This window comes from Lates calcarifer, linkage group LG7_1, assembly GCF_001640805.2.
Source record: "Lates calcarifer isolate ASB-BC8 linkage group LG7_1, TLL_Latcal_v3, whole genome shotgun sequence".
Classification (NCBI taxonomy): domain Eukaryota; kingdom Metazoa; phylum Chordata; class Actinopteri; family Centropomidae; genus Lates; species Lates calcarifer.
In genome coordinates this window covers 3,633,733-3,646,835 of record NC_066839.1, presented here as the reverse complement: position 1 = coordinate 3,646,835, position 13,103 = coordinate 3,633,733, and the positions used below count along the sequence as shown (strand labels likewise).

Below are 13,103 nucleotides of genomic sequence, written 5' to 3'. Positions count from 1 at the left end.
TCTAAATTTTGAGTTAATGCCTTGATGATCCTTGAGGCCAGACAGGAGTCTTATAAGTCTATACATGGGACATTGATTGTCAGCAAATTCAATATTAGTTATTGATCTGATCTGATCTGATGCAGCTGAAATAAAAATATTCTCTTTTTTATTGAAGCAGGTAAAAGTCTCATTGAGTTTCAAATGAATCCCAAAGCAGCTGTGTGTCAGACAGTAACGTCCAACCAAGATACATATACAGGTACTTTTCAAAACTAATTGAATAAAGTAAAAGCAAACTGGACAGTACTTCTTAAACCCCTTTAGGTTTTTAAGTTCATAAAAAGGTCCAGCTGACTGTGGGAGGCAGTATGGATGGATGGACAGATGGATGAGGGTTTCTCTGTTAATCATTAATAACCTGGATTAGCCCCAGTCTTCTGTAAATATGATGAATGCATCGGCCAGCTTCATTAGCTCAGCCTTCCCACAGCACAGCTTTATTAGTCTGAGGTGGCTCTGTTGGGGTTTATCAACGGCAGAGAGAGTTTTTCCATTTTTATTTGGTGCGAACAGAACACAGAAAATGCTGGAGACCGGGTCTGTGATCTTTTTTATCTTTTCCTGGATTTGCGTGAAGGAGGGTTTGACAAACAGTATTTAATGATTTGTTTGTGTTGCAGAGTTGGTTCTTCAGTCTTTAAGGACAAATGATCTGCAGTGGACTGATCTTTTTCACTGCAGACTGACTTCAGTTTTCTTCTTTTTCTATGGTTGATTTTTAAAATTTGATGCTTTACCATGCCGAATGAAACGCAGCAGCGACAGTTCAGGCAGGGATGGAGTGTTTCTCATTCACTCTTTAACCAAGACTTTGTGTAGCTCACCAGAGGAAACACACGCAGATTTTAATGGACAGACACATATTCCTCAGGAAGACGACTCTGGGATTAAATCAGGTAACAACACTCAGTTAATGTGGTTTTAAAAATACTGGAAGTTCAGAGGAATAGGGCTTAGATTCCACTCCCTGCTTATACTCTCTACTTTATCTTCTCCTCTTTTCATGATAATTTCTCCTCAAAGTCTTTAAATCTGAATGTTTTTCTGTGGAAACTTTCCAGATATTCTCAGGTACAAAAGTGACACTAATCAACCACATGGTGGTGCTACAGCTGCAGACTTCAATGAATTGACAGCAAAATTACATTTATATTTTTCCTCAAACTTTTTGACCCACAAGTGTGAATCAGATAATGAATAAACACTAAAATAACTAGAATAAAAGCTATGAATAAAGAGAGAAGACTCAAAAGACTAAAATAAATTAAGTCTTAAACACGGCTTTACATTCATCACAATAAAATCTCAAAAATGGAGAATTAAAACATGTTTTTTTTCCTTAGATTTTGTGGCTTAACATACTTCCTCTGCAGGTGTGTTTGCTTGCACTTTAATTTCAACCATTATTCACCTTTTTTTTTTTTTTTTTTTTTTAATTATCAGTGGTATCAGGATTAAAGTAGTTCAGTATATTCTTTAACTTGTTTATTCACTTGCTCTGTTTTTCACTATCTCTACCTACAATTATTTACATTTATTTTTCGTTTTGGTTCACTCTACTCTGATGCAAGCTTAAAAAAATCATATTGTCAAGTTTGGCAAAATTGTTGAGCTGCCACAACTTCACATACAACTCATGTTTTCTGTTGCTGTCAGCTCAACTATTTCGGTGAGGACTTTCAGGTGATATTACACTACTGTACTGAGCTCTTGAAGCACTGTATTGCATTTCTTAAGAAAAATGTTACCAGTAGATAAAAGAACATGTATTTCTGTGCTGTTTTTAAATGAATATTATGACATTTATTCAAATTAATTTGGCTTGTTAAATGATTAGTTATTATAGTAATTATTTTCTTAGTTTCTTATCATCGTGACATGACATTAACAGTGTTCAGGTTCATCTTTTTTCCTCACTGTAGAGTCTCCTTTGGTCCAGTTTTATGGAGCAAGACATTCTCCAGAAAATTCAAATTCTTTGACACCAAAAAGCAATTAACACATTCTCACTGAGCGGAATAACAAGTCGAAAATGGAGTTGGACTTCTTTGAATGGCTGCTCTGGCACTGAATCAGAAAATAATGGACCATTATTTGATTCCTGTTAACATTGATCACACAGTTCATTGTTTACTGCATGAGGCACACCAGTAGCAATCTAAGTGAAGGGATATATGAAAGCACAAATCACTTTATCAAGGTCAAAAAAGAACAAAAAAAACAAGACTTTAAACTAATTTCTTCTTCTTGTTTGGATTAACAAATAAAATCCTTGAGGTGTGTGAGGTTGCTGTGGACAAAGATGGTAAAGAAGAAACAGTGAGAGTGAAATAAAACTGAAAATGAAATGTGAAATGTTCCATTAGAAAGGTAAAAATCTGTCTCTAATGTACAGGACGAACCTGAGATATCTCATAGTCATGCTCATTTAGCAAGTGAAATATCAATGAATATACATTTCAAAGACTTTCTTAATGTTTAGCCATTGTTTTTGCTCAGCTATCTTTCCAATGGATGTCCACGGACTCACTAGTGACCAAACCATATTGAAAAAAAAGTCCAATTATATCAGGAATTTAAGGCCTTAAAATGTGTTTTTCCAGTGAGATAACATGTTTTGTTCCCCTTTTTCTTAAATACTAACTGGGGGAAACAAACCTCTGTCTCCTCCTGTGAACTCCACTGTGTGCTGTATTTGTCTGTGTGTTTTTACACAGAAGCTGAGGACAGTAACGAGACGCCGTCCTCCGAAGAAGACCAGGACCTGGTAGACTTTAACCCAGACCTGACAAACATCAAACAGAGCATCTCCTCGTCCAGGAAGACCATCAGTCAGATCATCAAAGACAAGAAGAAGCAGACACAGCTCACTCTGCAGTGGTAAGAGACAGCTGCAAGCAGTTACATACTGCATCAGTACAGACGCAAAAGCTAGTACGTCCTCTTAAAGCTAGTATGTCCTCTATCCTATCCTATCTAATCCTTTATTGATTGTTGGAAATCAGACAGTTGCATGTATTTTGTCTGTTCAGTCCATTTTTCTCTTCCTGTCATGTTTTTTTATTGCTGGTTTTATCTCTTGTTGTTAGAGTGTGATTGTTTGCATTCACTGTATCCAGAAGACGTCTCATACATAGTTGTGATAATGATGCTGTCTCCAGGCTGGAGGAGAACTACATAGTGTGTGAGGGAGTGTGTCTGCCTCGATGTATCCTCTACGCCCACTATCTGGATTTCTGCAGGAAAGAGAAACTGGAGCCGGCCTGTGCTGCAACGTTCGGGAAGGTGTGTGTCTTTCCTCGAACGTTAAATATCCTCTTTGTACAAAATGTGTTCCATAGAATTAGGAAACAGGTAAAAACAGGCAGAGCTGAATTAATCAGAACTTTATGTTTGCTGTTCTCATCAGACGATTCGACAGAAGTTTCCTCTCCTAACAACAAGAAGACTCGGCACCAGAGGACACTCAAAGTAAATACAAGTCTTGGATTTTGAACTTTTGCAAAAAGTTGTCGTGTTGTTGTTCAGTGTAATTTGATTAAAACATTTTATTTCTAATCTTATAGTATTATTATCTTGATATTTAACAGGTATCATTACTATGGAATTGGCATCAAAGAGAGCAGCGCGTACTATCACTCTGTGTATTCTGGAAAAGGTTTGACCAGGTAACATTTTACATGATTTAGTCCAGTTTTTTTTTCTTTTCCTCCTCTTCTCCTTCCCTCTTTCTTCTCTAAAGTCCTTCTTCTCCCTTCTCTCAGCCTTCCTCTTCTTTCTTCTTTGCATATTGCACTTCTTCCTCTTCTTCATCATCTTCTTCCTTCTTCCTCTTCCTCTTCTTCATCCTCTTTCTCGTCTTCTTCTTCATCTTCCTTCTTTTTCTTCGTCGTTGTCGTCCTCTTTCTTCTTTGCATATTACACTATATCCCCATGCTTTTTGTTTGTTAATCAGTATGTGTCAATCATTAAAGCACAGTGTTTATATTTGGTCTGTTTTATCTCACTATTTGCAGATGACACTGTTTTGTTTCTTAAACGTTATGTTGAATACTCTTGTTGCTAAATACTAAATACTAATCCTTCCTGATTATTCCATTTGGAACACATCTGGAAATGCATTGTAAAATGCTATATACATACATATATATATATATATATATATATATATATATATATATATATATATATATATATATATACACATATATATATATATATTATATATTATTTTTTTTTTTTTTTTTCCCTACAAGTAATGAATGAATTAGTTGTGCATCCTTATATAGTCAATTCATGCTCATATTTTGCTCTTCACATTTGATCAAGGTCAAATTTGTTTCTCTTTGACCACAGATTTTCAGGGAGCAAACTCAAGAATGAGGTAAGAAGAAGTGATGTCTTTATTCAGATAAAAAATAATGTCATCAGGACCACAACTAAACAATGTGTCTAACATATACTGTATCTTTCAGGGAGGTTTCACCAGGAAATACTCTCTGAGCTCTAAAACTGGGACGTTGCTCCCAGATTTCCCCAACGCTCAACATCTTCTGCTGCAGGGAAACATCTCCAGAGAAAAGGTTGGTGATAAACCAGTGGAACATAAATTTTATTTACTGTAATCTGTCCTCTAGATTTCCAACAGCAAAAGAACAACTTTAAAAACAAAAAATATCAATTAATTTCATGTGAGATCTCCATCGTCCTTTCACAGGTGGACACTCTGATCATGATGTATAAAACACACTGTCAGTGCATCCTGGACAACGCCATTAATGTCAACTTTGAGGAGGTGATAATCAGTGTCACATGAGAGCATTTTATTGTGACTGCTGAGTTTATCCTCCCACTTAAACTGATCAAACTCTTCAAATATTTTGTTTCAGATCCAGAATTTTCTGCTCCACTTCTGGCAGGGAATGCCCGACCACCTGCTGCCGCTGCTGGAAAACCCCGTCATAGTCGACATCTTCTGCGTCTGTGACTCCATTCTCTATAAGGTTATTTAATGCTGCTTCTGTGTTTTAATTACTACAGTATAACACGTGTGCAGGTGCAACGGTGTCTCAACCAGAAAGATATGTGTATCTAAATTGTTCTTTTGCACTAAAATCTTGCATTTTTTTCAGTTAAACACATGACATTTTTGGAGAGTTTTTCACTTATGTTCATTTATCTTGTAATTCTGAACACCACTTGTTTCTACTTGAACCTTTTCTTATAAATGAAAGGGCCCTGATCCAGTCCCAGTCTCTATGAGCCTGAAGTGTCTGAATGAAATGTTCTTGGACAAGAAAAAGAAGCCCAGAGAATCTTCTTCTGATTGATCACGATGTGTTGTTTCTATCCTGTGTATATGCTGGTATAAAGGCAAACGTTTTGAAGGTCTTTTTTAGAAAACAAACAGAGAATTCAGTTGCGTCCTCCTCTGCAAAATAGATTTGATTAATCACAGTCTTTAGAAGTAGCTACATACAGAGGAATTACATAGCTCAGCAGGCTAAACAGAGCATTACCCACCAAAATTAAAATAATATCCATTTAAATGTACTGGTGCCTTGAAGCATATGACCGATCATTGATCCTGTTCTGTGTTGTTTTTACTGATGTATCCTTTATTTTCTCAGGTTTTAACAGATGTTCTGATTCCTGCCACGATGCAGGAGATGCCTGAAAGGTTTGTCACTTCATGTTCACTTGATATGTTATTGTTGAGACCTTCCTTGAAATAATCTGTGGCTCTTTGTGGCATGAAAATCCTTTCTTATCCTAACTATGTTGGAAGGAATTCTAGTTGGCAGAAAGATTGAGGCCAGTTTGTGATGTCTGGATCTCATAACTCATTCATTTTCATAGAGTTTTGCTCATGTTCTTTTGACACAAGCATGCAGCTGATGAGGTTTTAAACCAGAAGTAGTTATTTATAACTACAGTGTGATGTCTAATCGGTGTGAATGTTGTTTCATCAGTCTGTTGGCAGATATCCGCAACTTTGCCAAACACTGGGAGCACTGGTTGGCCTCCTCCCTGGAAAACCTCCCGGACTGTCTCGCAGCCAAGAAACTGCCCATCGCACAGCGCTTCGTCTCCTCCCTGAAGAGACAGACCTCGTTCTTACACCTGGCACAGGTGCAACATTTACTGGGGAAGAGATTATGTCGATCAGAGCGTATTTTAATACCTCAAAATAAACACAGTAATGATTTTTTTTTTAAATTCCAGATAGCTCGTCCAGCGCTGTTTGACCAGGCTGTGGTGACCAGCATGGTGCTGGATATCGATAATGTGGATCTCAGCAGTATCAGCTCACAGCCTCTGGTCAGCATTAACGCTACTGGAGACCAGGACCCAGACATCTACTCTGAGTGTAAGACAACTCATATTTTCTCAAACCACAACAGGACTGGGGTAGAAAATGATCCGATTAGATTTTAATTAGTCTGGAACAGATGATCTGACTTTAAAAGGATGTATTCATTGTACTATTTTCACAGTTTTAAAGAAACAATCAGCAGCAGCTTCTGTTGCTCTAATACAAACGATAATGTCCTGTACGTAATAACATGAATCTACTTGATTGATCTTTTCCTTTCTTTTCTGCAGATGACTCCATCACCGTCTTCCAGGAGCTGAAGGAGCTGCTGAGGAAGAACGCCACAGTGGAGTCTTTCATCGAGTGGTTAGACTCTGTCGTGGAGCATAAAGTCATCAAGGTAACAGCTGTTCACCCGCTCACTGTGTGTACTTGCAAATGTCCTGTTGTGCAACCGAGCAGGTTTTTATTTTTTTCTCCCTTCCCCGTCTTTTGTCTCTGTTAAGCCCGGGAAGCAGAGCGGTCGGTCGGTGAAGAAGCGAGCTCAGGACTTCCTGCTCAGGTGGAGTTTCTTTGGTGCCAGAGTGATGCACAACCTCACGCTCAACAACGCCTCCAGCTTTGGTAAGAAAACTGATATAAACACTAAAATTGGCTGAGTATTCACTACTATTGATGCCATCTTGAATTCTTATGTCGGGGTTGGTGGGGTTGCTCCAACTTTCCAAGTTGGAAATCCGATTCCAGTTGAAACTTCTGACTAGGAACTCAGAAATTCCAACACAACTGAAACACACCATTTCACATAATGTTTTACAGCACAGAGCAGGAACAGATAAACAGACGTACACCTACATTTTAACTTAACGTCATTGTACAACATGTTCTCTCCAAGTCAAAGATACCAGGAAGAGAGGACAGGAAGTGAGAGAGGTTATGGGAAATGTGCAGCATTAACAGGGACAACATGGTGATTATTGTTTGTGATATTAGTGTCACTTAGCTAATTAATTCTGAGCTCCTTTCTTCTCCATCACTCAGTCCACAGGATGTGTCGACCACACAAACACACACACATGCACAAACACACACACACACAAGGCTAATACAAGCCAGCTCGGAGCAGATTGCTACAATAGCGCCATAAATTGTAATGGCCAGACTCACCTTGATTAAACAAAGTCTTATCTGAGGGTCGCGTGCTCTCTGTTCAAACACTTGCACACAGACTGCGTGGTACGTGAATAAACACCAGCCATTTGGTGGGTCGCTGACTGAAGTCACAGCAGAGCTCAAACACAGGAGGTTTGACCCTGCAGAGGTCAAACAAAGAGCAGCTCAGAGGAATCCTCAGGTGGGAGCTCAGCTGGAATCAGGGAGTCGACGTTTGTGTCGTTTGTGGGGAAAGTGTGGCCAGGTACGGATCTTTGTTGATGACCTTTTTTCTCTTTTGTGCTCAGGTTCCTTCCATCTGATCAGGATGCTGCTGGACGAGTACATCCTCCTGGCTCTGGAGACTCAGTTCAACAACGACAAGGAGCAGGACCTGCAGAACCTGCTGGACAAATACATGAAAAATGCAGGTATCAGGCATCAAAACAGACGATAACACACGGGAAAATGCAGCATCCAGAACGTTAAATATGATAGAAAAACTATGAGCCATTTATCTCATACTGTAATAAAACTTTTTTAGATCTCAATAACTGCTACAAAAGGAAAATCTTATTCTATAATACGTTAAGAGTATTGAGAATGCTACATTTGTTGTCTAAGATATGGAGCAGTTGTTCTAGTAGGAAAAATATAATAGAGTTAAAGGGTAAAATGTAGGGGAATTCTTTTAAACATCACTTAAGAGCAAACAAAAAAGAGAAATAAAACTTGACCTGAAATCAAATAAAGTAAGAAGAGTCTAAACTAATAAATAATAAACTAATAAAAAGGAAATTAAAGTCTAAAATTTCTATGTAGTAATTTATTCAGTTGTCTGTACATTGATGCCTTAGTCTAAATGTTTAATGTTGGATGTGTTCACCAGAAATGATTCATGTTAGAGAATGTGAATGATTGATGTAATTCCAGGTGTAAATAAAGTTCAATAATAAAGCAGCATCAACACAAAACTCTTCCAACGTGGCTCAAACACTGTTCAGAGAGTTTCAGTACATGTTGTTGTTAATGACGTGATGTTACTGTTTCTACTTTCAGATGCCAGTAAAGCAGCGTTCATGGCTTCCCCTAGTTCCTGCTTCCTTGCTAATCGCAACAAATCCAGCGCCGCCGCTGACCAATCAGTGAAGAACGAGTCTCTGGGAGAACACGCCTACATGTCTCTGTCCACCAATCAGCAGCAGCAGAGTCTGGAGACGAGCTCGGTCGTCTACCAGGGGACGGACGCTGCTGGTTTCACAGTTTCAGGTAAAAGAATAAACAATAAAAAGCAACTTAATGTTTTTATTCTGGGCTGTTTTATCCCTGTTTCCCGCCTCACCCTCACACAGGTCAGATGGACTTCTCTCAGGTCAGCGGCCCCCTCATGACGCCCCCCATCTCTCCGGCGGCGTTGGTGCACAGAGGCTCCGTCATCAACCAGGGACCGATGGCGGGGAGGCCCCTGACGTCCTCCTCCTCTTCCTCCTCCACCTGCCCCTCCTCCTCCTCCTCTTCCTCCTGCCTCTCCTCTCTCGGCGCAATGAGCCAGCCCAGCCCCTGCTCTTCCTACCCGGAGACCCTGTACCACTGCTTACCTCAGACCAGCTCCGGTTACTTCCCTCCGTCCAGCGGCTCCTCGACCCCAAACTACCAGACTGCACTCAGGTCAGCTTCATGTTTACAGCTTTACGGACACTTCAGGGACTTTATTGAGAATTTATAAAACAAATAACAATAAAAATAATAAGATGCAGTGCAGGCGGCATCATCGGTCTCTGATATGATTAAAAAAATGGAAGAAACTACAGAGGAGATAATAACTGTAGGATAATGGATAGTTCCTCCCTGTATATGATTAGAATATAACATTTTTATAAGATTCTCTTTACATAACAAACATTTATGATGATGATTATGGTCTTTTCCCTTCTTGTTCTTGTTTTTCTTTTATCTTAATTTGTACATTTTGTTTTTCTTTTCAATGGTAAATGATGGACAGTAAATGTATCTCATCTGATTTTTACTTAAAAAGTCTCCCGATGTTCTTTGACATCTGAAGATTTGTTTGATTCTGTGTTTTCAGACCTCAGAGCCAGAATCAGTGTCTGGCTTCAGTCCAGTCTCAGACTTCCTCCCTGGCCTACCACCTCTCTCGGTACTCCTCCTTTAATGACCAGCAGCTGACTAAAGACTTGTTCTACAATCACCATCGTCATCAGCATCAGCATCATCCCCCACCTCCGTCAGTCCATCATCACTCATCCAGCAACACTAACTGCTCCCTGACACCTTATGTCTCTGCAGCCCGACCCTCGTCCGGCTACAGTTCAGGTTCAGACCCGGTTCAGAGCGAACAGGGGCTGGACGCTCAGACTGCGGCTCAGATCCTGGACTCAGCCGACGGGTTCAGCTTTGTGGGGTCTGGACTGAACCCGTCAGGCGGTGGGTGTCAGGGACAGACGTACTCTGCCACAGGAGGTAAGCATGGTCACTGTGGCATTAATGTAGAAATCTGCCTCGTTGCTGGACTGTCTGGTGGGTCAAACAGAACTTTATTTTAAATTCTGGTCAGGAATTTGCAAAGACACCATACATGTAAAATTATGCACAAGACAGCTTGAATATGAACTGAATATTTTAGTAAATGGCCTTAGTGTGGACATGAGTTCAGTTCAGATATTTTTTTCTTTTATGATTGATTGATTTGAGGGATTTTTAAAGACACTCCATTTCCAAACTTTTCCTCCTGTGGCAGGTTACTACGGCAACAGCAGTTACCTGGACAGCCAGCGGATGACGTCGCTGGTCGACCAGCATGTGTCCGTCATCAGCAGCGTCAGCAGTCTGCGCGCCTTCCCCTCAACGTACTCGGAAGTCCACGACCCGCTCAACATCCTGGACGAACCGGGACGGAAAACGTCAGGAGCTTATTTCACGGAGGCAGACACTGGAGCAGGTCAGCAGGAAAACATGGCAGGAGTGATGGGAGAGGGTGGACGGACATGTGAACAAGACTTTATAGGTGTTTTTTCTTCATTAAGATTAAATGTTTGATCTTTAAACTTAAACTCACAAAAATCCTCCAGTGCCTCCATTTCCCATTAGAACCGGGCCATGAAAAGCAGCCGGAGTTCTTCATTTTCTTCTTTTAATTTGTCCCCCATCTAGTTAAGGACAAAACACTGAATTATTTTTATTTTACATTTCTGTTGTTTCCTCCTCAGATCACTCGGGATCTGCTCCCTGCATGTTCGGAGGCTCCTCTCCGTTCACATCGCAGGAAACGCTGTTGTCCCAGCAGCAGGTGACGTCGTCGTCCTCCGAGGTGCAGGACCTGGTGTCCTCGCTGCCTCCCATCAATACTGTCTTCATGGGCACAGGAGGAGTGCAGTGACACTGAGCATCCACTCGAGTCAAGTCCTGATCGTTTCCAGACTCTGAATGTTTGTATGCATCGAGACTATTGGATGGTGTGGATAAAAACGAGCGAGTGAGGTGAATGATGTGACGAGGACATCCAAGCTGCGAGGTACAGTATGAACCTTAGAAGAAAGATAAAGTAAGATTATATAAAGGTTTTAATCACTGCTGTATTGTACCATATAGAGAGGAGAAATGGAAAGATATTTATTTGTATGAAAATGTGGATTATTATTCAAAAATATACAAATTATGACAACAGATACTCTGATACAGATATTTATTCTGTCCACAACTGTATTTTCCAGTGAGTACTTTTTCCAATAACAAAAAAGTGCCTTTGTTCTTATATGATGCCTGAGGGCTTCCATTTCTTCTCTGCGCAAATTCTTGTAAATAAAGCCTTGCAATTGAAGAACGGCATGCTTTTCACTGACTGCACAAGAAGTGGAAAAACAACCCTAACAGCACACCTGCTCTCAGACAAATATCCACTGGTCAGCTCGTGTAAAGACTTAGACTCAAGTGTTTTCATTCAGAATACCTGCAACAGTGAAATCTGAGAACCGACAACAAGTCTTTAGAGCCAAAGGATGCTGCAGAAACACAGTTTGTGTTGATGACTTCCAGGCTGATACTGAAGTACAAATCTCCACTGATGGTTCTTGGTTCAAAATACAAAAGATTTTGCCAAGAGCTTTCCAATGGAAAATAAGCACCAACGTTTTGCTTCTATTTTGGTCACAGAAGTTAGCATGCTAACCAGCTAGCCCCAGTCTGTCTCGACTCAACTCACCTGTAGTGTCAGACTGCCCTGAAGAAGCAGTGCTGCCCAGAGGATGTATTAAAACTTATTGTATTATAAACGCAACAATGGCTGAAGCTCTTGACCACTGCCTGCAGTGTCTTTATAAAACTACGTAACAATTCATTCAGTAATTCCTGAGATATTTTGGTTTGGACCAGCTGATTTACAGCTAAAAATATAAATGAATGCAGTAGACCTCATGGATTATTATCATGTTTCTGCTGGCTGTATGTTTGACTCTTTATTTTCATACTGATAATGTAGATACAGATCAGGACAGAATAGGGAACAGTCTGTGTTCTTGCTTTTGTCTGCCCCTGCAGCAGATTGACTTTCAGTCAATAATAGAACCCAATAGAATCCTTATCTGCTCCGATTCAAAGACCTCATGTCAAACCACTAAACACATGACTCTTTAATGGTCGAAACTCGTAGATTACAGGACGGAAGCACAATTGAAGACCGCAGATCAAAGTTGGGAGGTTTAATTTGTAATTATTTGGTTTGTCTGCAACACAATGGAGCGAGATACGACTGAGATAAAAGTGTTTACCAAAATGTTACGAGAACCAACAGAGAGAGAGGGAGAGGTGATGTAAGTAAGCTTTTAATATCACACCATGGTGACTTCGGTAAAACATGGTTGAGTTTGTCGGCCCTCAACCAGATGGGACGTCGTAAAACCATCAGATCAAAGATTCAAACAGTTTGTTTGGTCAGCTCAGAAAAAAAACTAAAAGCTTTTATCCATCAAGGACTGAATTATTTTTTGATTTTAAGATACTGACAAGAGAAGGCTATTTTATTTTAATGAATTCAACTGTTTAGTTCTTTTATTGATTAATTGATTTATTTATAACAATAAACAAACACAGATCATTAAGTACACATAAAATTAAAGAGAAACACTTTACACATCAGAAATGTTCTTTAACCAAAGATACAGGGTTAAATGTATTTTCCATTAATTCTGTCCGAACAAACTCGCCTTACTGCACTTTGAGAATATCCTCATGTCTGCTCACTTCTTTAAATCAGATATTTATACTGAAAAATAAAGTGTATTTCTGCTGTGTCACCAAGATTTTATTCTTGTCAGGTTGGAAAAGAATTTAAAGAATACATTTGACACAAAACTCAAGTGAGATAGGCAAGTGTTTTGCATGTTCAACTGACCACGCAAACTGAGGAAAAGTATGTTATACTGCATATTTAGCTCTTATAACATAGGTTTTTGTCTTTTATGTATTAAAAAAAACATGTTTTACTTTTTGAAACTACAGTTTTGTACAATAACTGCAGGAGTAAATAACTGCAGGAGGTCAGTTCAGTACATTTTAATAGCTTTTATTATAATAAACA

The 13,103-nt window shown here is 39.5% G+C and overlaps 1 protein-coding gene across 1 annotated transcript; it reads left to right on the top strand.

Annotated features, from left to right (window-relative positions):
* The first annotated feature begins 402 nt into the window (after positions 1 to 402).
* On the top strand, positions 403 to 11,201 carry rfx6 (regulatory factor X, 6). Its single transcript, XM_051071745.1, has 20 exons — positions 403 to 938; positions 2,763 to 2,922; positions 3,204 to 3,327; positions 3,452 to 3,513; positions 3,633 to 3,710; positions 4,399 to 4,426; positions 4,518 to 4,625; positions 4,760 to 4,837; positions 4,932 to 5,045; positions 5,673 to 5,722; positions 6,015 to 6,174; positions 6,268 to 6,412; positions 6,649 to 6,758; positions 6,865 to 6,982; positions 7,819 to 7,941; positions 8,570 to 8,779; positions 8,863 to 9,178; positions 9,597 to 9,991; positions 10,269 to 10,469; positions 10,738 to 11,201. Exons 1-20 carry the CDS (start codon positions 788 to 790, stop codon positions 10,905 to 10,907), a joined length of 2,901 nt encoding a protein of 966 aa, XP_050927702.1. The 5' UTR covers positions 403 to 787; the 3' UTR covers positions 10,908 to 11,201.
* The last annotated feature ends 1,902 nt before the right edge of the window (positions 11,202 to 13,103 follow it).